Below are 21,346 nucleotides of genomic sequence, written 5' to 3'. Positions count from 1 at the left end.
GTGTGTATGCATGCGTTCGTTCTTTATTTCCTTGCATGGTTGTAAATTGGTAGTATATTTCAGTTTTTCACATTTAAAATGTGTAAGAATGAAGCCACTCTATCTGTGAGTGTGGGAGCATAATGACATAAGAGCATAAAATTTACTGTAAAAATTTTGTGACTCTGGAAAGTACCTTATGAAACCTAAGGTATATTAAATTACCATTTTTCTGGATAGATCAGGCTAGTCATGGCAAGTTGGAAACTATGTTGTATTGAAGAATTAGCCAGTTAACAGAATTCTTTTGCTGGGGCAGGATTTGTACACAGATATGATACTTTCTTTTAACCACAACCACTGTGATAACATCATGAAGCCTCCTCGTCTTTGTGCATCAATCGATTTGATAGGAATGAGTCAATGATTATAAGTGTGTAGTTAATGTAGATGCTCAACCGAATGTCCTGCTGTCCGACTCATCGGTACCATCCAAAGGCAGCATGCCTCTGTGGAAGGGGTTAAGCTGTCCTGAGCTAGAAGTCTCCTTGGAACATTTGCAACAGTGTTGGTTTTTTTATGCTTCCCAGAACTGTAGAACTCCAAAGGGCTATTTCCAGGAATGTTAGGGCAGAACCAGAAAGTCTTGCTGGCAGTTGCATTGACACTAGCGTAAGAATTATTGGCTTTCAGAAGCCAGACTTCTGGAAACAGGAGCTCTAAGTGTCAGTAGAAGTGTGGGAGGGAAAGTCTAGGGGCATCCCCAGAAAACCAGTTCTCTCTGATTTACCTGATCTCTTAAATTGGTTGTATTCATTAGAGGTAGCATTCTGGGAAGAATTCTTTTTGCCTTTTTATGCCTTGCTCTGTTTTCTTTTCATACTTTTGGAGGTGAGAAATAAATTGTGTACTTATCGTAGATATTTTCAAAATGTTATTGTTGGGGATGAGTGAAGAATCATGATTGGTTCACATTAAAAAAAAAAAAAAATCAAATACCCTGTCCCAGAAGAAGAAGGGACGGATTTATAGAAGTAAGCTTAGGTTAAAAGATCATGTTTGGAAGTACCATGTAGTAACAAGGTTCCTTATAGGTATACTGTGATTCTTTAAAAAATATTATCCTTCCATGTCATTACCCATTTAAATTAAATGTGTGTATATAGGTGTATGTGTAGTTGATATATATATATATATATATATATATATATATATATATATATATATACACACACACATACATACTTATATAGATGTGGAAAGTTTGTAAATGGTCCTTTCTGATCTTTTAAATGTATCTTTGACTATAACAATATATATTTTAAAATGTAAACTTCAATTTAACATATTGACCGATAAGGGGAACTGTATTGTGACTTTTTTAAAGTGTTAATTGACTTTTGGTGGCATAAAGAAATTAAGACAAAAGTATTTTTAGGTAAGCTAATATTATCATAAATATTGGGACTCCTAATTATAAAATGATAAAGAATGGATTTTACCATTTGTCTTTGCAGCTGTTGTTCCTGACATAGATGAAATTGCAGCTCAGGCAGAAACTATGTTTGCTGGAAGGTACAGTAACATTTATGTGTCTTTTTCTTGTAAATAAGATTTTACTTAGAATTTTATTGACACTTTATTGTTCACTTCGCTATATCTATTTAATTTTAGATCCTTTATCGTTGCCAACATAATTTCTGCCATAAATGAAGCTGCTAATTTACTGTAGAAGAGAAAGCATAGCTTTTCTTTAGGTCAGGTAAAAAAAAGACAGGAGACATGAGTTCGGTGTATTGAACTTTCCCCTGAATTCTTTGCTTTTCTTTCCTCAAATAATGACAGCACACGATGCCCTTTAAGTTTCCTGGTATGAATATTGCTGCCTCTTGCAAAATGTTGCTTCCCCAAATCTGAGAAATTGGAGGCAAGAAAGTAACTTCTTTCAACGTTATCATTAACTTTATAAGTGAGAAATAACGCTATTTTCTGCCAATTGGAAATATCCATGATTAAAGAAAATGAAACATCTCTGACATGACTATTCTCCTTTGCTGTCAGGTGCCCTGCTACTCACTGTTTTTAGGTTGTTTCTTTTTTTCCCATAAATGAAAGTAATAGTCAAAAAGAAAAGTCAAAACTGTAAAATGTCTGAGCTACAGATTATTGAGTTTCTGGCATTCATTTTTATCATAGATTTGCCATGAGTACCTAAACAAATTTCTGTACTAAGGCACTGCATTTTCTTTGGTTAGGAAGAAAGACAAGAATGAGGAATCAGGGGAACCCAAAAGGATTTTTATCTCTAGTGAACATTTGGTTTAAGTTTGTTTTTATATTGTTTTGCCAGTTTTTGCTGTTGTTATTGTTGCTGTGTTTTCCTATTCAAGTATTTCATTATTCCCGAGAAAAGAGAATAAACCAGTGTATGATTTTCATCCTAAAATAAATGGACTTTTTATCAGGGGAATCTTGCTCAGAGTCGGGATACACCAAACTCGCAGAGTTGCTCTGGTGATGCCTGTGTGCCTGTGTGCACGAGCACTGCCTTCCCCGTGCCTCACCACCTGTCGTGGAGAGGTTTTTGGACTCTGGGGAAGTTCAGTCCTTGATGTACATCCAGCCAAGTATGTCTTCTCAATAAACGCTTCAGGATTGGTTCAGATTCTATCTTTTGTCTTTGCCTAGACGACCAAATCATCCCGGTTTGCCTGCTGCTTTCCCAGCGCAATGACTCAAAGTCGCCTATCTTGGGAACCCCCTCAGTCTTGGACAAACTGGGACTTAGGTCACCCCTACTGTCATGGACAAACACAAGTTTTCTCTATGTTTTGTTTCCTCATTAGTTACCCGAGGCCAAAAAAGAGTAAACATTTCTTCCTTTATACTTTCCAGTTTTTTTTGGCGGGGTGGGTGGGTGATAACTGAGGATGTACACACAATTTTAACCACTTCTGACTAAATTTTATGTAAATATGTTATTTTAGAATAATTTTTGGTTTTATAGAAAGGAAAAAAATCCAGTTCAACTTGATGATGAAGGAGGCAGGACGTTTTTACGGGTCCTCATTCATCTGATCATGCATGACTACCCTCCTTTGCTATCAGGAGCCCTGCAGCTGCTGTTCAAGCACTTCAGCCAGAGAGCGGAAGTTTTACAGGCATTTAAACAGGTGAGATTCAGTAGCCCTCAGTAGTTCCATAGCAGAGGCTCTGAAAATATTGTTTATAACATCCAACCTGACTTCATGGTTGCAGAGTTAATGAGACTGTGCAGCTTTTCCTGGGAACACTTTCTATTTTTAAAGATAGATATGGCCTTGTCTTAGGCCAAGACTTGATCTATTTTAGAAAGAGATCCCCACAAGTGATTTTTCAGTTAATATCTTTAATGTAAATGACAGGCACTAAAATTTAGGAGGGCACTGGGAGATAAAACCATATTAGGAATTTTGTTGCCAGTGCTGTTATTTTGACCCCAGATTTTACTGATAAATTTGGGTAATGCACTGAAATAAATGTCGTGATTGAAAAAATGTAGAAATCCAAAAGAAAGGAATTGTGATGGATCTAATCTTTTTCTTTGTTGTCTTTGAATGATATCAATCTTGAGACCATTAATTAGAAATATCTCAGGGCTTACATGTATTTCACAAATATTTATTTAATAGAGCATTGATCTTCATTAGGAAGTTTTACAAGGGTATGTTACAATATGAAATAATTATAGAGTAATTATATAAATACAGATAATTATTCATATATTTGTAAATGTCACACAATACATATAAATTTAGGTTTAGACTGTATCACTGTTTTCTTCCACTTGTTTTTATGCTTCTACCTCTTTTCAAATAGAGAGAGTCTCAGAAAAATTAACTTTAGCAGTAAAATTAGAGTTAGGGTATCTCTTATTTTAAATTACTCTTTAACACTTTAAAAAGCTTTGCTAGGGCTCACTTTTTTATATGTATAATTCTTCATAACATGTGAATATATTGAGTAGAGTTCACAGATACTTTCAGGGGAATTTTCATGATCAATATACATCTAAAATATGTAAAATATATGTAAATATTTATAAAATATTCATAAATATTCTAGAAATACTAAACTTCAACTGAGGGGCAAATATGTTAAAAAGACTTGGGAGTTTTGACATAAATGAAATAGGAATAAAGGAAATTCCATAAGTAAGTTAAGTAAACTAAGGATTGCAATTCTGTTTCCAGGTACAGTTACTGGTGTCCAATCAGGACGTAGATAACTACAAGCAAATCAAGGCAGACCTAGACCAGCTTCGACTAACTGTAGAAAAATCTGAGTTATGGGTTGAGAAGAGCAGCAGCTATGAGAATGGAGAAATGGGTGAAAATCAAGTAAAAGGTGGTGAAGAGCCAATTGAGGTCTGTTTTCAAGATCTATTTTGAAATAATCCAAACAATATCTTTTAAATCAGCATAAAATTTCCATTTGCCAAGTCAAATATCTGCAGAAATTTGTACTTTGGTTAATTCTTGTCAATTGCTCTCACTTGTTACCTCATCTGACTACTTTTTCACTCTTCCTCCTTCCCACTGTAAATCCTATAAGCCAGGAATCAGGACAATAGGAGGGAGTGAGGTGGAGAAAAAGAGGAATAGGTCCTAAGCTGAGACCTGTACAGAGAGGGGAATTTTTGTTTCTACCATTCATGGTGGCTTTTTATTGGCAACCTATAAATCATTCCTTTTATTATTGAATAACCTTATAAATATGTAAAAATACCCAATGGATGGACAATATGCTTTATTACCAACATGAAAATCCCCCAAATCTGTGTCATCTACAGAATAGTAAGACACTGATCATAAATCCTCTGTTATATTGGTTTTAATTTTCAGTAGGTTAATTAGTTGCTGGTTTCAGATTTCACTAAATACTAAATAAACCATAAAAATTTTTAAGCAGTGTTTTAGTAGACTAGTGCCAACAGTATAAAGATAATGTATTGAGTTTCTTAAATACCTCTCTAGTGTTTTATTTAGTTGTTATTTTATTTTATTTTATTTAACGTCTTTATTGGAGTATAATTGTTTTACATTGTTGTCTTAGTTGCTGCTGTATAACAAAGTGAATCAGCTATATGTATACATAATCCCCATATCCCCTCCCTCTTGTGTCTCCCTCCCACCCTGCCTATCCCACCCCTCTAGGTGGACACAAAGCACCACACTGATTTCCCTGTGCTATGTGGCTTCCCACTAGCTATCTACCTTACATTTGGTAGTGTATATATGTCCATGACACTCTCTCACTTTGTCCCAGCTTACCCTTCCCCCTACCCATGTCCTCAAGCCCATTCTCTGCATCTGCGTCTTTATTCCTTTCCTGCCCCTAGGTTCTTCAGAACCATTTTTTTTTTTTTTTTTAGGTTCCAGATATAGGATGTTCACGTACAGTATTTGTATTTCTCTTTCTGACTTACTTCACTCTGTGTGACAGACTCTAGGTCCAACCACCTCACTACAAATAACCCAATTTGGTTTCTTTCTGTGGCTGAGTAATATTCCATTGTATATATGTGCCACATCTTCTTTATCCATTCATCTGTCGATGGACACTTAGGTTGCTTCCACGTCCTGGCTATTGTAAATAGAGCTGCAGTGAACATTGTGGTACATGACTCTTTTTGAGTTATGGTTTTCTCAGGGTGTATCCAGGTATTGGGATTGCAGGGACGTATGGTAGTTCTATTTTTAGTTTTTGAAGAAACCTGCATACTATTCTCCATAGTGGCTGTGTCAATTTACATTCCCACCAACAGTGCAAGAGGGTTCCCTTTTTTCCACACCCTCTCCAGCATTTATCGTTTGTAGATTGTTTGATGATGGCCATTCTGACTGGTGTGAGATGATATCTCATTGTAGTTTTGATTTGCATTTCTCTAATGATTAAAGATGTTGAGCATTCTTTCATGTGCTTGTTGGCAGTCTGTATATCTTCTTTGGAGAAATATCTATTTAGGTCTTCTGCCCATTTTTGGATTGGGTTGTTTGTTTTTTTAATATTGAGCTTAATGAGCTGCTTGTAAATTTTGGAGATTAATCCATTGTCAGTTGCTTCATTTGCAAATATTTTCTCCCATTCTGAGGGTTGTCTTTTGGTCTTGTTTATGGTTTCCTTTGCTGTGCAAAAGCTTTGAAGTTTCATTAGGTCCCATTTGTTTATTTTTGTTTTTATTTCCATTTTTGTAGGAGGTGGGTCAAAAAGGATTTTGCTGTGATTTATGTCATAGAGTGTTCTGCCTATTTTTTCCTCTAAGGGTTTTATAGTGTCTGGCCTTACATTTAGGTCTGTAATCCATTTTGAGTTTATTTTTGTGTATGGTGTTAGGGAGTGTTCTAATTTGATTCTTTTACATGTAGCTGTCCAATTTTCCCAGCACCACTTATTGAAGAGGCTGTCTTTACTCCATTGTATATTCTTGCCTCCTTTATTAAAGATAAGGTGACCATACGTGTGCTGATTTATCTCTGGGTTTTCTATCCTGTTCCATTGATCTATACTTCTGTTTTTGTGGCAGTACCATACTGTCCTCATTACTGTAGCTTTGAACTATAGTCTGAGGTCCCAGAGCCTGATTCCTCCAGCTCCGTTTTTCTTTCTCAAGATTGCTTTGGCTATTTGGGGTCTTTTGTGTTTCCATACAAATTGTGAAATTTTTTGTTCTAGTTCTGTGAAAAATGCCAGTGGTAGTTTTATAGGGATTACATTGAATCTGTAGATTGCTTTGGGTAGTATAGTCATTTTCACAATGTTGATTGTTCTAGTCCAAAAACATGGTATATCTCTCCATCTGTTGGTATCATTTTTAATTTCTTTCATCAGTGTATTATAGTTTTCTGCATACAGGTCTTTAGTCTCCCTAGATAGGTTTATTGCTAGGTATTATATTATTTTTGTTGCAGTTGTAAATGGGAGTGTTTCCTTAATTTCTCTTTCAGATTTTTCATCATTAGTGTATAGGAATGCAAGAGATTTCTGTGCATTAATTTTGTATCCTGCAACTTGACCAAATTCATTGATTAGCTCTAGTAGTTTTCTGGTGGCATTTTTAGGATTCTCTATGTATAGTATCATGTCACCTGCAAACAGTGACAGTTTTACTTCTTCTTTTCCAATTTGTGTTCCTTTTATTTCTTTTTCTTCTCTGATTGCTGTGGCTAGGACTTCCAAAACTTTGTCGAATAATAGTGGTGAGGGTGGATATCCTTGTCTTATTCCTGATCTTAGAGAAAATGCTTTCAGTTTTTCACCATGGAGAATGATGTTTGCTGTGGGTTTGTCGTATACGGCCTTATTATGTTGAGGTAGGTTTCCTCTATGCCCACTTTCTGGAGAGATTTTATCATAATTGTGTTTTGATTTTTGTCGAAAGCTTTTTCTGCATCTATTGTATTGATCATATGGTTTTTATTCTTCAATTTGTTAATATGGTGTATCACATTGATTGATTTGCGTATATGGACGGATCCTTGCATCCCTGGGATAAATCCCAGTTGATCATGGTGTATGATCCTTTTAATGTGCTGTTGGATTCTGTTTGCTAGTATTTTGTTGAGTCTTTTTTCATCTATATTCATGAGTGATATTGGTCTGTAATTTTCTTTTTTTGTAGTATCTTCGTCTGGTTTTGGTATCAGGGTGATGGTGGCCTCATAGAATGAGTTTGGGAGTGTTCCTTCCTCTGCAATTTTTTCGAAGAGTTTGAGAAGGATGTGTGTTAGCTCTTCTCTAAATGTTTGATAGAATTCACCTGTGAAGCCATCTGGTCCTGGACTTCTGTTTGTTGGAAGATTTTTATCACAGTTTTACTTTCATTACTTGTGATTGGTGTGTTCATATTTTCTATTTCTTCCTGGTTCAGTCTTTGAAGGTTATACGTTCCTAAGAATTTGTCCATTTCCTCCAGGTTGTCCATTTTTGGGGCATAGAGTTGCTTGTAGTAGTCTCTTAGGATGCTTTGTATTTCTATGGCGTTTTTTGTAATTTCTCCTTTTTCATTTCTAATATTATTCATTTGAGTCCTCTCCCTCTTTTTCTTGATGAGTCTGGCTAATGGTTTATCAATTTTGCTTATCTTATCAAAGAACCAGGATTTAGTTTTATTATCTCTGCTATTGTTTTCTTTGTTTCTGTTTCATTTATTTCTGATCTGATCTTTATGATATCTTTCCTTCTGCTAACTTTGGGTTTTGTTTGTTCTTCTTTCTCTAGTTCCTTTAGGTGTACAGTTAGATTGTTTATTTGAGATTTGTCTTGTTTCTTGAGGTAGACTTGTATGCCATAAACTTCCCTCTTAGAACTGCTTTTGCTGAATCCCATAGGTTTTGGATCATCGTGTTTTCATTGTCATTTGTCTCAGGTACTTTTTGATTTCTTCAGTGATCTCTTGGTTATTCAGTAATGTATTGTTTAGCCTCCATGTGTTTGTGTTTTTTATGTTTTTTTCCCTGTAATTGATTTCTAATCTCATAGTGTTGTTGTCAGAAAAGATGCTTGATATGCTTTCCATTTTCTTAAATTTACTGAGGCTTGATTTGTGACCCAAGATGTGATCTGTCCTGCAGAATGTTCTGTGCACACTTGAGAAGAAAGTGTCATCTGCTGTTTTTGGATGGGATGTCCTATAAATATCAATTAAATCTATCTGGTCTGTTGTCTCATTTAAAGCTTCTGTTTCCTTATTAATTTTCTGTTTGGATGATCTGTCCATTGGTGTATGTGAGGTGTTAAAGTCTCCCACTATTATTGTGTTGCTGTCGATTTCCTCTTTTATAGCTGTTAGCAGTTGCCTTATGTATTGAGGTGCTCCTATGTTGGGTGCATATATATTTATAATTGTTATATCTTCTTCTTGGGTTGATCCCTTGATCTTTATGTCATGTCCTTCCTTGTCTCTTGTAACATTCTTTATTTTAAAGTCTCTTTTATCTGATATGAATATTGCTCCTCCAGCTTTCTTTTGATTTCCATTTGCATGGAATATCTTTCTCTATCCCCTCACTTTCAGTCTGTATGTGTCCCTACATCTGACGTGGGTTTGTTGTAGACAGCATATATATGGGTCCTGTTTTTGTATCCATTCAGTAAGCCTGCGTCTTTTGGTTGGATCATTTAATCCATTCACATTTAAGGTAATTATCGATATGTATGTTCCTATGACCATTTTCTTAATTGTTTTGGGTTTGTTTTTGTAGGTCCTTTTCTTCTCTTGTGTTTGCCACTTAGAGAAGTTCCTTTAGCATTTGTTGTAGAGCGGTTTTGGTGGTGCTGAATTCTCTTAGCTTTTGCTTGTCTGTAAAGCTTTTGATTTCTTCATCGCATCTGAGTGAGATCCTTGCTGGTTAGAGTAATCTTGGATGTAGTTTCTCCCTTTCATCACTTTAAGTATATTATGCCACTCCCCTCCAGCTTGTAGAGTATCTGCTGATGAGAAATCAGCTGTTAACCTTATGGGAGTTCCCTTGTATGTTATTTGTCATTTTTCCCTTTCGCTTTCAATAGTTTTTCTTTGTTTTTAATTTTTGCCAATTTGATTACTATGTGTCTCGGCGTGTTTCTCCTTGGGTTTATCCTGTATGAGACTCTGTGCTTCCTGGACTTAGGTGGCTATTTCCTTTCCCATGTTAGGGATGTTTTCGACTACAATCTCTTCAAATATTTTCTCTGGTCTTTTTTCTCTCTCTTCTTCTGGGACCCTTATATTGCGAATGTTGTTGTGCTTAATGTTATCCCAGAGGTCTCTCAGGCTGTCTTCATTTCTTTTCGTCCTTTTTTCTTTACTCTGTTCCATAGCAGTGAATTCCACCATTCTGTCTGCCAGGTCACTTATCTGTTCTTCTGCCTCTGTTATTCTGTTATTGCTTCTTTCTAGTGTGTTTTTCATTTCAGTTATTGTATTGTTCATCTCTGTTTGTTTGTTCTTTAATTCTTCTGGGTCTTTGTTAAACATTTCTTGCATCTTCTTGATATTTGCCTCCATTTTTTTCTGAGGTCCTGGATCATGTTCAGTATCATTATTCTGAATTCTTTTTCTGGAAGGTTGCCTATGTCCACTTCATTTAGTTGTTTTTCTGGGGTTTTATCTTGTTCCTTCATCTGGTACATAGCCCTCTGCCTTTTCAGCTTGTCTCTCTTTCTGTGAATGTGGTTTTTGTTCCACAGGCTGCAGGATTTTAGTTCTTCTTGCTTCTGCTGTCTGCCCTCTGGTGGATGAGGCTATCTAAGAGGCTTGTGTCGGTACAGTTTTTTTCTTGTAATTGATATCTAGTCTCATAGCATTGTGGTTGGAAAAGATACTTCATAAGATGTCAGTTTTCTTACATTTACCAAGGCTTGATTTGTTACCTAAGATATGATCTATCCTGGAGAATGTTCCATGAGCACTTGAGAGGAAAGTTTATTCTGTTGTTTATGGATGGAATGTCCTATAAATATCAATTAAGTCCATCTTGTTTAATGTGTCATTTAAAGCTTGTGTTTCCTTATTTATTTTCATTTTGGTTGATCTGTCCATTGGTGAAAGAGGGGTTTAAAAGTCCCCTACTATTACTGTGTTACTGTCGATTTCCCCTTTTATGGCTGTTAGCAGTTGCCTTATGTATTGAGGTGCTCCTATGTTTGATGCATAAATATTTATAATTGTTATATCTTCTTCTTGGATTGATCCCTTGATTATTATGTAGTGTTCTTCTTTGTCTCTTGTGATAGTCTTTATTTTAAAGTCTATTTTGTCTGATATGAGAATTGCTACTCCAGCTTTGTTTTGATTTCCATTTGCATGGAATATCTTTTACCATCCCCTCACTTTCAGTCTGTGCATGTCCCTAGGTCTGAAGTGGGCCTGTTGTAGACAGCATATATAAGGGTCTTGTTTTTGTATCCATTCAGCCAGTGTATATCTTTTGGTTGGAGTATTTTACCCATTTATAGTTTAGATAGTTATTGATATGTATATTCCTCTTTCCATTTTCTTAGTTGTTTTGGGCTTGTTATTATAGATCTCTTCCTTCTATTGTGTTTCCTGCGTAGAGAAGTTCCTTTAGCATTTGCTGTAAAGCTCGTTTGGTGGTGCTGAATTCTCTTAGCTTTTGCTTGTCTTTAAAGGTTTTCATTTCTCTGTCGAATCTGAATGAGATCCTTTCTGGGTAGAGTAATCTTGGTTGTAATTTTTTCCCTTTCATCACTTTAAATATGTCCTGCCACTCCCTTCTGGGTTGCAGAGTTTCTGCTGAAAGATCAGCTGTTAACCTTATGGGGATTCCCTTGTAATTTATTTGTTGTTTTTCTGTTACCGCTTTTAGTATTTTTTCTTTGTATTTAATTTTTGATAGTTTGATTAATATGTGTCTTGCCGTGTTTCTCATTGCATTTATCCTTTATGGGACTCTCTGTGGTTCCTGGACTTGACTGACTATTTCCTTTCCCATATTAGGGAAGTTTTCAAGTATAATCTCTTCAAATATTTTCTCAGTCCCTTTTTTTTCCTCTTCTTCTTCTGGGACCTCTATAATTCGAATGTTCATACGTTTAATGTTTTTTCCAGAGGTCTCTGAGACTGTCCTCAATTATTTTCATTCTTTTTTCTTTATTCTGCTCTGTGGTAGTTATTTCCACTATTTTATCTTCCAGGTCACTTTTCTGTTCTTTGGCCTCAGTTATTCTGCTATTGATTCCTTCTAGAGAATTTTTAATTTCATTTATTGTGTTGTTCATCACTGTCTGTTTGCTCTTTATTTCTGCTAGGTCCTTGTTAAGTGTTTCTTGTATTTTCTCTATTCTATTTCTAAGATTTTGTATCATCTTTACTATCATTATTCTGAATTCTTTTTCAGGTAGACTTCCTATTTCCTCTTCATTTGTTTGGTCTGGTGGGTTTTTACCTTGCTTCTTCATCTGCTTTATATTTCTCTGTCTTATCATTTTGCTCAACTCACTGTGTTTGGGGTCTCCCTTTCACAGGCTGCAGGTTCATAGTTGCCGTTTTTTTTGGTGTCTGTCCCCAGTGGATAAGGTAGGTTCCATGGGTTGTGTAGGTTTCCTGGTGGAGTGGCCTGGTGGCTCTTTTCTCGTGGATGAGTCTGGATCCTCTTTTTCTGGTGGGCAAGACCATGTCCAATGGTGTGTTTTGGGGTGTCTGTGAACCTAGTATGATTTTAGGTAGCCTCTGTGCTAATGGGTAGGGTTGTGTTCCTGTCTTGGTACTTGTGTGGCATGGGGTATCCAGCACTGTAGCTTACTGGTTGTTGAGTGGAGCTGGGTCTTAGCATTGAGACGGAGACCTCTGGAAGAGCTCTCCAGATTGATATTACAGGATCCAGGAAGTCTCTGCTGGTCATCTCTCCCACCTCAGAGGCTCAGGCCTGACACCCAAGCGGAGCACCAAGAGCCTGTCACCCACACAGCTCAGGAGAAAAGGGAGAAAAAATATAAATGAAGAAAAATAAAATAAAATAATTAAAATAAAAAATAAAAAAACATATTATTAAAATAAAAGAAGTACTTAAAACAAAAAAAGAGAGCAGTGAAATCAAGAACAAATCCACCAATGATAAGAAGCACTAAAAACTAAACTAAGATAAGCATGTAAATCAGAAAATAGTCTGTCGCATACAGCAAACCCCAAGTCTACAGTTGCTTCCAAAGTCTACCGCCTCAGTTTTGGGATGATTTGTTGTCTATTCAGGTATTCCACAGATGCAGGTACATCAAGTTGATTGTGGAGATTTAATCCACTGCTCTTGAGGCTTCTGGGAGAGATTTCCCTTTCTCTTCTTTGTTCGCACAGCTCCTGGGGTTCAGCTTTGGAATTGGCCCCGCCTCTGCGTGTACGTCTCCACCCAGACAGGACGGGGTTAAAGGAGTGGCTGATTAGGGGGCTCTGGCTCACTCAGGCTCACTCAGGAGAGAGGGCTACAGAATGTGGGGCGAGGCTGTGGTGGCAGAGGCCAGTGTGACATTGCAACAGCCTGAGGCGCCCTGTGTGTTCTCCTGGGGAAGAGGTCCCTGGATCACGGGACCCTGGCAGTGGCGGGCTGTACAGGCTCCCAGGAGGGGAGCTGTGTATAGTGACCTGTGCTTGCACACAGGCTTCTTGGTGGCTGCAGCAGCAGTGTTAGCATTCCATGCCCATCTCTAGAGTCCAAGCTGATAGCAACGTCTCATGCCCGTCTCCGGAGCTGTTTAGGTGGTGCTCTGAATCCCCTCTCCTCGTGCACCCTGAAATAGTGGTCTCTTGCCTCTTAGGCAGTTCTAGACTTTTTTCCGGACTCCCGGCTATCTGTGGCGCACTAGCCCCCTTCAGGCTGTGTTCACACAGCCAACCCCAGCCCTCTCTCTGGGATCTGAGCTCCAAAGCCTGAGCCTCAGCTCTCAGGCCCCACCCGCCCCAGCGGTGAGCAGACAAGCATCTTAGGCTGGTGCATCCTGGTTGGCGGCGATCCTCTGTGTGGGAATCTCTCTGCTTTGCCCTCCACACCCCTGTGGCTGTGCTCTCCTCTGTGGCTCCGAAGCTTCCCCTCCACCCACCCCCTGTCTCCGCCAGTGAAGGGACTTCCTAGTGTGTGGAAGCTTTTCCTCCTTCACAGCTCACTCCCAGAGGTGCAGGTTCTGTCCCTATTCTTTTGTCTCTGTTTTTTCTTTTGCCCTACCCAGGTACGTGGGGGTAGTTTCTTGCCTTTTGGGAGGTCTGAGGTCTTCTGCCAGCATGCAGCAGGTGTTCTGTAGGAGTTGTTCCACATGTAGATGTATTTCTGATGTATTTGTGGGGAGGAAGGTGATCTCCGTGTCTTACTTCTCTGCCATCTTGAAGGTCCTCCTTAGCTCTTATTTTAATCTGCAGGATTATAAACTGTTACTATTTAGAGAGGTTTACCTACCCCGAGTCTTCTGTTTCTTGGAATACCTAAAATATTTTGTAGTGCAGGGTGATGAGCAGAGGTAATTAGTGGGAGGGGGAGGTAATTAGAGTCATCAAAATGTTAAAAAGTTCCAAAGGGAAATTCAGCGGTGGGTAACTATTTTCTACTTGTCTCAGGACTAATTATCACTGATTTGCACAACAGTTTTGACTTAATTCTTTAGGAACTGTTTCTGTGATTTTATGTTGTAAGTTAGTAGAATGTAGAATTTCTAAAGCTTTTACTTATTTATTTATTTTTTTGGTTAAAATAGAGTTCTTCCATGGTATATTTAAGAAATAAGAGAAATTTCAACATTTATTTAGTATTTGCTGTACACCAACTCCTATAGCCGACACTGTCATGCATGGTATATCTTTTAAAATGTTACAACAAACTTTGGAGATAGTTATAAACATCACGTTTCTGAGCATGAACCAACTGAAATTGAGAAAACCCAAGTGTTTTCTCATTGTCAAGAAGCTCTATGTGATTTTAACTCAGGTCTTTTTGATGATAAGTTCCAGGCTCTTCAATGTAAAATTGCACTTTCTGATATAATACTTTGTTATTTAGAGATGTATTACGCTTTCACGAAGTTAGAATACCTCTTTCTTTTACAAATACATAGTTTGTAAATATTCTAGAGGATAAATGTAATGTTGCTTCCCCTTTCAGAACATTTAATTCTTTTATTTTAATATAGAACAGCTCTAAGCCTCAGCAAAAGGCAGTATGCGTTTGTAAAAGTTTGCCCCCAGAAATCACCGAAGAGTAGAGGTGAGATGTTCCATGAAGGATGTTAGTCACTGGTCTGCAGTTTAAGTTCCCAGTCATGAGGGAAAGTGGAGAAAGAACCTCTTTTATAGTGTATATCAATGGCATCCTCATAGCAGTTTAATAAACAGTTTGTATTGATGTGAGAAAGAAGATGAATAAGTCATCTGAGGGTAGTCATCTTATTAAAGATAAAACTGCATTACATGTGGGCTATAAAACTATTTTTCTAGGGACTTCAGACGAATACAAGTCAGTGAAGCTGAAATGTATTTATTTATTTGTTGGCTTCAGGATTTATCAGTTCAGCAAATGGTAATAATTTGGGGTACTTAAAGCAGGAAGTGATTTAATACAAGGAATTAAATTTTTGAACAGTCTGGAGGAATACAGTTTAGAGGCTGCCACTGGACTATTGATTTCAGCGTCAAACAATCATAGCAATGATTCAGAGGTGAAGAAGCTGCTTCGGCTAATGCCAACACTGCTGCTGCCACCACCACTGACGCATACCTTAGAGCTTGTGGCCAGATAACAGAACCCTCAGATCTATTGGGATTTTCTCTTCAGCCCTCATAGCCACAGGAAGATGGCTTTGAATGGATAGTGTATCAAGAGTACAGGTTTTAGAGTCTAAAGCTGTATACAGTCACTAACTGTATGTATGACTTTGGGCAACTTATTTTAATTCTTTCAGTTTTATTTTCATTGTCTGTTCAATGGACTTAATAATGGTACTTAGCTCATACGATTACCTTGAAGATTAAATGAGCAAACTGTGTGCATGTGGTGTGTCAGTTAATATGGCTTCAGTGGGAAAATATAAACAACAAGGTGACATATTATCTACTAACAAGTCAAGAAGTGAGGCTCCAGTTTTAATTAATTTATTGTCTCAATGCAATCATCATGGACCACTTCTGAGACTGATCTTTCCCATGATTGCATCACGACAGCAGCATCCTAGACATCACAACACTGTCACAAAAGAATATCTGTGCTTTTCTAAGTCTCCTGTTTAGGAGCAAGTAAACCTTTCCCAGGCGCCCCTTAGTAGATTCTATCTCATGTCTCCTTGGCCAAAGCAGGACCACATGTTTACCTCTAAACCAATGGACTATAAGATTAGCTTAGACTAAATAAAAGATGCTCTGCAGGCTAGGATACTCTCCCCTGAGTTACGTGGGGGAAGGATAAACGAAATCAAAATCTGCTGGCAAGAAGGAAGAAAGGATGTCGGTGTCTGCCAAAAGTCCACAGTCAGTGAATGCTTGTTATAATTATTATTGGTTTTCATGTGCAACACAGTGTGCTGTTTACTGTGATGCATATAGAATTATGAAATCTTAAAAGATACTTGTTAAATTAAAAGATACTTGTAGGGTTATCAAGTCTATTTCCTGTGTAGTATTTGTTCTCTCTCTAAATAGGTCACCTAAGTGAGATATTTCTTAAAATAAAACAAACTTCTGTGGTGGGAAATTCAATACCTCCCGAGGTAGAACATTCTGTTGAAATTAATGTATTGCTTAAGAAATAGAATAGTACCAATAAGAAGTCTCTGTGGTCCATGCCTATATCCCAGAGGAAACCATTATCATGAGTTCATGTTAATAATTTCCTTGCTTTTCTTAACTGTTTTACCATGTATATCTATATTTTTAAAACATTTAACAAAATGAAAAGTATTTCACTTAGTCTGCTTTAGATATGTTTTGTCCTCCATCTTTGTTGTTGTATAGCAATGACTTAATTCATTTTCTCTAATATACATTATTACATTTTATGCACATGTTTATCTAGTAAACTGTTGATGGACATTTTATGTTCTTTACATATCTAAAAGAAAAGTTTAGAAGAAAGTTTTAAAGAAAATTTGCTACAGTTTTAAAAGAAAATTTGCTACCAAAAGGAGCTTAAAAAACTTTTTAATGTCACCTGATGCACATGTTTAAGCGCCCCTTCAGGATATACATTTAGGTGTTAATATCTGGTATGTTTACCTTTACCAAATAATGCCAGTTGTTTTCCAAAGACCAAATGATACTCCCTCCAGGGTGTATAAGAGTTTCTGTGGTTCCCCAGCCTGATGACTACTGGTTTTCTCATTTTTCCATTTTTCTTCTTCTTTTTTTTTGCGGTACACGGGCCTCTCACCACTGTGGCCTCTCCCGCCGTAAAGCACGGGCTCCGGATGCGCAGGCCCAGCGGCCACGGCCCACAGGCCCAGCCGCTCCGCGGCATGTGGGATCCTCCAGGACCGGGGCACGAACCCGTGTCCCTGGCATCGGCAGGCGGACTCTCAACCACTGCGCCACCAGGGAAGCCCTCACTTTTCCATTTTTGATAATTGGGTGTGTTTGGTATATTATCCCTGTTGTGATTTTCATTTTGCTGGATTATTATGAGGTTGAGCATGTTTTTATATGTTTATTGGACATTTCACTTCCTCTTCCAGTTTAGATTAAGCTAAATTCTGTGTGCGCAGGTAGTTAGGTCCTACCAATTCATGTATAGCTACCTAAGGTTAAAAATATTTTTGACATAAAGTCATGGTGATGCTATAATTCAAACTTGAACGCTATCTTTTCATCTATTACTTCTTTTTTTCTTGCTTTATTGTGTTGGTAAGGTTTTGCAGTACAATGGTGAATAGATGTGGTGATAATGGGTATCTTTGTTTTGCTTCTGATTTTAAAGGGAATAATTTTAATATTTCACTATTGAATATAGTTTTATGGTACTTTTTTTTTTGTAGATACCTTTTACCAATTGAGGAAATTCTTTTCTGTTTTTCGTTTGCTAATTTTTACTATGATTGTTGACTTCTATTAAATGCAGTTTATGCATCTGTCAAGATTGTTATTTTTCTTTAATTATAATCTGCTAATTTTGATAACATGAATCATAAATAGAGCTGCTACCACAGTAACCTTGCATTCTAGAATAAGTGTATCTTGGTGGTATTTTTTACAGTACTACATCCAGTTTGCTAGTATTTTGTTCAGGATTTTACATCTTTGTTGTCAGTGAGGTTGGCCTCTAATTTTCCTTTCTTATACTTTTCCTGTCAATTGTTGGTATCAAGGTTAAACTAATTCTGTAACAAAGTGAGTTACACAATCTTCCCCTTTCTTTATCTCTTCTGTGAATGTTTGGTAGAACTTTTCTAAATCTGCCTGGGCCTTGGATTTAGTTTGTGGTTAGACTTTTACTAGTAATTAATTTTTAAAGTTTATAAATTCATTAAAATTTTCTATTTTGGGTCAGCTTGTATATTTTTCTGGCTATATACTTTAGTTTTCAAATTTATTCATCTTATTTCATTATCTTTCTTTAAAAATAAATTTATTTATTTATTTATTTTTGACTGCATTGTGTCTTCTTTGCTGCGTGCAGGCTTTCTGTAGTTGCAGTGAGTGGGGGCTACTCTTGGTTACCGTGTGTGGGCTTCTCATTGCAGTGCCTTCTCGTTGCAGAGCACAGGCTCTAGGCGTGCAGGCTTCAGTAGTTGTGGCGCATGGCCTTAGTTGCTCTGCGGCATGTGGGATCTTCCTGGAGCAGGGATCAAACCCGTGTCCCCCGCATTGGCAGGCGGACTCCTGACCACTGCGCCACCAGGGAAGTCCCTTGTTATCTTTTTAAGTATCTGCTATATCTGTAGCTCATACCCCTTTTTCATTCTCTTCTTCTTTTTCCCTTTAGATTTCACTCTTTGTGTTGTACAATTCTGTGGGTTTTGACAAATGTATAATGTCAGGTACAATCTCACCAGAGCTGGATATACTTTATTCATCCGTTTAACGAGTCTATTTTTGGCTTTGTTGAGCTCCTGTGTTTGTTTGCTATTTCATTATATTTATCCTACTATACTATAGCCTTTTATGTTGACATACTTTTCAGACTTCTAAAAAATTTAATGATATAATTTCCTTCTAAGGAGCTGCGTCCCACAGATTTTGACAAATGGTATTTTTATTACTGTTCAATATTAGATATTTAAAAAATTTCATTATGATTTCTTCTTTGGCCCAGTATAGTTTGTTGGAAATGAGTTTTTAAATTTCCAAATGCATTCTCAAAATTTGCCCTTTTTTTGGTTATTGAATTCTTAATTAACTTGTAGCAAGAGAATGTGGTTATGATGATATCAGTTATCTAAAATTTGTTGAGACAATTTTTGGTCTATTATATCTTCAGGTTTTAGAAATATTTAATGTGGGCTCAAGAAGAATGTGAATGCGTGTAAGTTTCCTTATATGTGATTAGTAAATCTAGTTTATTGTATTTAAATCATCTATCTAATCACAAATATTTTCTTGATGTATCAAAAATTGGGAGAGATTTATTGACATTTCCCACTACAATGGTAGGTTTATCAGTTTCCCCTATAGTTCTATTAATCTCTATATGTTTTAAGGCTATTTTATTTGATGCCTATAAATTTAAAATTATTTTTAACTGGAAACAAAAACCTTTTATCAGTTGAGATTTGTTTTCTCCCACTTCTGATGATACTGTTGCATGTCTCTGGCTGCCCTTGCTACCGTTGAGAAGTTTGCTGTATGCTGAATAGTGGTGCTTTAATTCTGATTTTAAAACTGATTAAATGTTTGTTAAACCTTATTATTGCCTCCATATCGATTAGTTTCCTTTTTATATTTTCCATACCTGCGACTTTATGCTGAATTTGAATAATTTCTTAGAGTCGTCTGAGTCACTCTTCAGGCATGTCTTATTTGCAGTTCACTTTACCTCTTGACTTTTAATGTCAGCCATTATACTTTTTCACACCTGCAATTTGACTAAATAAATCTTTTTGGTCATTTCTGATCATCTTTTGTTGCTTGCTAATTTTTGTGATTCCATATGGCTATTTAATAGCCTGTATGTAATACTAATTCCATGTTTCATTATATATTTGGTCATCTTTGATTATGAGCTCATATCTTTTATTGATAGACTTTGTTTTTAGAGCAGTTTTAGGTTTAGAGAAAAATTGCACAGAAGGTACAATGCCCTTATATCCTCTCCTCCCCTCCCTTCAGTTTTCTATTATTAACATCTTACATTAATTAATGTGGTACATTGCAATTGATGAGCCAGTATTGATACATTATTATTAACTGAAGTTCATAATTTACTTTAGGTTTTGCTGTTTGCGCTGTATGATTCTGTGGGTTTTGACAAATGTGTAATGCTATGTACAGTATCATATAGAATAGTTTCATTGCCCTAAAATTCCTCTCTGCTCCACCCATTTGTCTCTCTGTTGTGAATCCCTGAGCCCCTGGGAACCCCTCAGGAACCCCTGATCTTTTTCCTGTCTCATGTATAGTTTTGCCTTCTCCAGAATATAGGTGGAATTGTACCATATCTAGCTTTTTCAGACTGGCTTCTTTCATTTAGCAATATGCATTTGAGGTTTTTCTATGTCCTTTTGTAACTCACTAGCACATTTCTTTTTATCACTAAATAATACTCCATTGTCTGGATGTACTATAGTTTGTTTATCCTAATTCACCTATTGAAAGACCTCTTGATTGTTTCCAGTTTGGGACCATGATGAGTAAAGCTGCTGTAAACATTCGGGCCTAGGTTTTGAGCTCACATCTTTTGGATTTAAGGATTTGAAAGACAGTATCTTTTCCTCCTTAGAGTATTTGTGATTACCTTGGCCTATGGCCAGGGGGCGCTGTGAGCCTGAGACCACATTGCTCCCTTCCCACACACGGGTCTAAAGGCAGGAGTCTCGACTTCAGCTACTCCGACTTGACACTTGCTTAGAGCTGGCTTGTCTTTCTGGGTTGCAGGCCTCCTACTACTGGCATTTGCCTTCAGGGAAACTTACCATGTTGCCCTGAAGCTTGGAACTCTCTGATCTGGTTTCAGTTTACTTTTTTTCCATTGTAGATGGTGGGTGGGGTCTTTCAGAGTTGTCCTTCATTTCCAGTGAGCCCAGAAATGTACTTAATATAGGTTCTGTATCTAGGATCTAGTGGTTTTCTAATAGGAAGGCCATTTGCAGTTTTAAGTGTGCTATTCTTGCAGAAGTCCTTGGGAATGTGTTTACTTAGTTAGTTAGTAATTTAAAAAATGTATTATGAACTTAAATTCTTTGGAATATGTGAATTCCTCTGAAGTTTGTGTTTAATCCAGAGAAGATTTCATTTGCCTCATTGAGACACTTTGAGATACGACATTTTGTAAACATGTTAGACAAAGTTTTTGGCTTGGAACTTTTGGAGCCCTTTTATTAGTGGGAATTCTATCCCCAAATCTTGCGTGAAAGGGGGCTTGTCTTTGTATATAGGAGCTCAAGAGAGTTTTCTCCCTTTTTTGGCTTTGACCAGGCCAAGCCAAGACAGGTACCCCTTTGTTCTTCTAGGGGCCACGTTTTTCCCTGGCTCGTCACTGTGGGTGTCTCCTTTAGGTATTCCTGATCCTGAGGCAGGTTTCTGGTCAGACCTTCCATCTTCTTGGAATTCAGGCTTTGCTTCTTTTCTGTTGTGTGTGTGAGACAAGTTAAAACTCAGTTGTTGGTTATCAGCTTGGGCCAACAAATGAGTCCGTGCTTGATTACTGCTTGGAAATTTCATGTATTTTTCTGGTTTCTGGCCTCCGTTTGCTTCCTCTTTACTGAAAAG

At 37.1% G+C, this 21,346-nt stretch overlaps 1 protein-coding gene across 1 annotated transcript in view; it reads left to right on the top strand.

The window, feature by feature from the left end:
* Positions 1–21,346, top strand: part of ITPR2 (inositol 1,4,5-trisphosphate receptor type 2) — a 526,257-nt gene that overhangs the window by 215,333 nt on the left and 289,578 nt on the right. Inside the window, exons 24-26 of the mRNA XM_082849662.1 lie at positions 1,497–1,554; positions 2,987–3,152; positions 4,212–4,385. Coding sequence (XP_082705788.1) covers positions 1,497–1,554; positions 2,987–3,152; positions 4,212–4,385 — 398 coding nt within the window. The remainder of the gene's footprint in view (positions 1–1,496; positions 1,555–2,986; positions 3,153–4,211; positions 4,386–21,346) is intronic.

The sequence above is a fragment of the Leucopleurus acutus genome (genome assembly GCF_964270905.1).
Source record: "Leucopleurus acutus genome assembly, chromosome: 11".
Classification (NCBI taxonomy): Eukaryota; Metazoa; Chordata; class Mammalia; order Artiodactyla; family Delphinidae; genus Leucopleurus; species Leucopleurus acutus.
Note: the sequence above shows the minus strand (reverse complement) of the source record. Positions and strands in the feature narration are given on the sequence as shown.